The sequence below is a fragment of the Condylura cristata genome, unplaced genomic scaffold (assembly GCF_000260355.1).
Source record: "Condylura cristata isolate star-nosed mole 26May11 unplaced genomic scaffold, ConCri1.0 scaffold00033, whole genome shotgun sequence".
Lineage (NCBI taxonomy): Eukaryota > Metazoa > Chordata > Mammalia > Eulipotyphla > Talpidae > Condylura > Condylura cristata.
Window position 1 is genome coordinate 18,525,324 of NW_004567134.1, and position 2,003 is coordinate 18,527,326.

General features: G+C 64.0%; 1 protein-coding gene across 1 annotated transcript in view; it reads right to left on the reverse strand.

Moving 5' to 3' along the window:
- The window catches only part of BHLHE40 (basic helix-loop-helix family, member e40), a 12,372-nt gene extending 10,508 nt beyond the window's left edge, over window positions 1–1,864 (reverse strand). Inside the window, exon 1 of the mRNA XM_012732093.1 lies at window positions 1,510–1,864. Within this exon, the coding sequence (XP_012587547.1) occupies window positions 1,510–1,864 (355 nt within the window). The remainder of the gene's footprint in view (window positions 1–1,509) is intronic.
- Window positions 1,865–2,003: the final 139 nt, after the last annotated feature.

A 2,003-nucleotide genomic window follows, 5' to 3' on the forward strand; every position in this document is an offset into this window, starting at 1 on the left:
GCCCCCCCCACTTTGTGGGGGTCCCAGGGAGCCAGAGAAGCCCCTCGCAGCACCCGGAGCTGCAACTCTAGTGGGATAAGTAGCTGCGGACAGCGGCCGGCAAAGCCATTCCTGGCTGTTCCTCCAGAGAAATGCCCTGCTGCTCCGAGAGGCCGCTGACCAGTCCCCAGCCTGCTGGCGGTGCAGCGGGCCGCAGCGCGAAGCCCAAGCCGGCGAGACCCCGAAGGCGGGGCGAGCCGGGCCCTCGGCTCACGGACGGGGCGGCCGCGCTCCCAGGACGCTGTGGACACGCTTTACGTCCAAGCGCGGGCGGGAGATGGTTCTGACCCCTCTCCGTGGCGCCCCGCTAGAATGAGGGTCACGTACGGCTGCTAATTTCTTGGGGCTCTTGCGAGGCTGAAGTGGGAGTGTCCGAGCGCACCGTCCTCCACGAGGGGTGGCCCAGGACTTGGGGTGACCCGGACTTGGGGTGCCTGCAGAGTCTGTCTGCTGAGGGCTCAGCTTCGCAAGGTTTAGGGGTGCGCTCATGCAGACCCGTCCGGGGGAGACCCTACAGCACGCAGCGGCCCCCACAGCTGCGCATCCAGACGCCCGTCACCCCCCCGCACCTCCCTCATGCACACCCCGGCCCTGTCCTCAGGCAGCTGTGGGGCGCTCGGCCGCAGAGGGGCCCTGCAGCTGCTGGGGGCCAGAGGGCTCCCGGGGGCAGCGGTCAGCTCACGCACCGCTCCTGGCCTGGGGGGCCGGGCCTCCAGTGGTCCCCGCTTCTCCCCCCCCCCCAAGCCCCCTCCCGGCCTCCCTGCGAGGCTGTGGTCAGCGCAGCAGGCCAGCAGGCCATGTGGCCGGGGGGAGGGTGGCCTTGGGCGCCCAGCGCCTGGCTGGTGACCTCCTTGCCACTGGCAGCTTTGTCCCCCTCCCGGGCACTGCCCCTGGGTATTGCACACACAATTCCGGAATTGTCACTTTTGTTACAAATAGTAACTTTGTCATGTGGCCAGTATGCAAAAGTTAAGTCTCCTTGGATATCACAGAATTTTAATATGTGAATTCAATTTTCTTGCCTCTCTCTCAGGAATTTTTTTGTCCACTCCCTGGTATAATTTTAGACTTTTGCATTCATTCTTTTAACTTTTAGCAAAGAACTAGCCCTGGAAAATATTTAGTCAGAAGGGCGTGTGATTCCTTTTTCCATGATTAAAAAAATTAGGGTGGAAAGGAGCTTAGGACACGTGTTCATCTTTTTTGTCTAAGTCTTAGGTTTCTTTAAAAATAATAACGATAGGAGAAGTCCCCCCGGGCCTCTTTCCCCCGCGGCTCCCGGAGGTGGTTGTGGGAAAGAGCAGTAAAAGTCATTAATGTGAAACTAACTAGGCCGGCGAGAGCCATTACTTTTTATTAGGAAGTCAACTTCAAAACCAATGTTTAGACCAAGCGTAACCGGGCTGGTGGTTGACAGGCAGTGAGATCTCTCCCTCGCACTTGACAGCCGTAGACCCAGCCCACACTCACCAGGGGCCGCGGCGCCGGGCACCGGCCTGAGACTACCGGCCAGGGCCGACCCCGCGGGAGCGCGGTGAGGCAGCGCAATCGCTGCCTGCAGAAAGTGCGGGGAAGGGGGGACGCAGAGCGGGGGCGCCCCGAGTGGGCGGCCTGAGGACGGGGTGGCGCCCAGGGGCGCCCAGGGGCCTCGGGACAGAGGCCTCGAGGTCTGGGGCGGGAAGGGGGCGCCCCGGAGCGGGCCAGGGGGCTGCGGCAGCGCTGCAGACTGCAGCCGGATCGGGGCTCTGGGCGCGGCGTCCCGGAGGGCGCCGAGGGGCCGAGGCAGAGACGCTGTGGCCAGACGCTGTCCTCGGCGTTTCGGCATCGTGGCGAAATGCACAGATCTCAGGCCGGGCGTCGTAACCACGACGGTGGCCGCTGCGGCGCCGTGAGCCCGCCCTCGGTGTCCAGAACTTGCCCTCCCCCGCAGCCACCGTCCGGGACGCCGACCCCGCCGCCTCCCC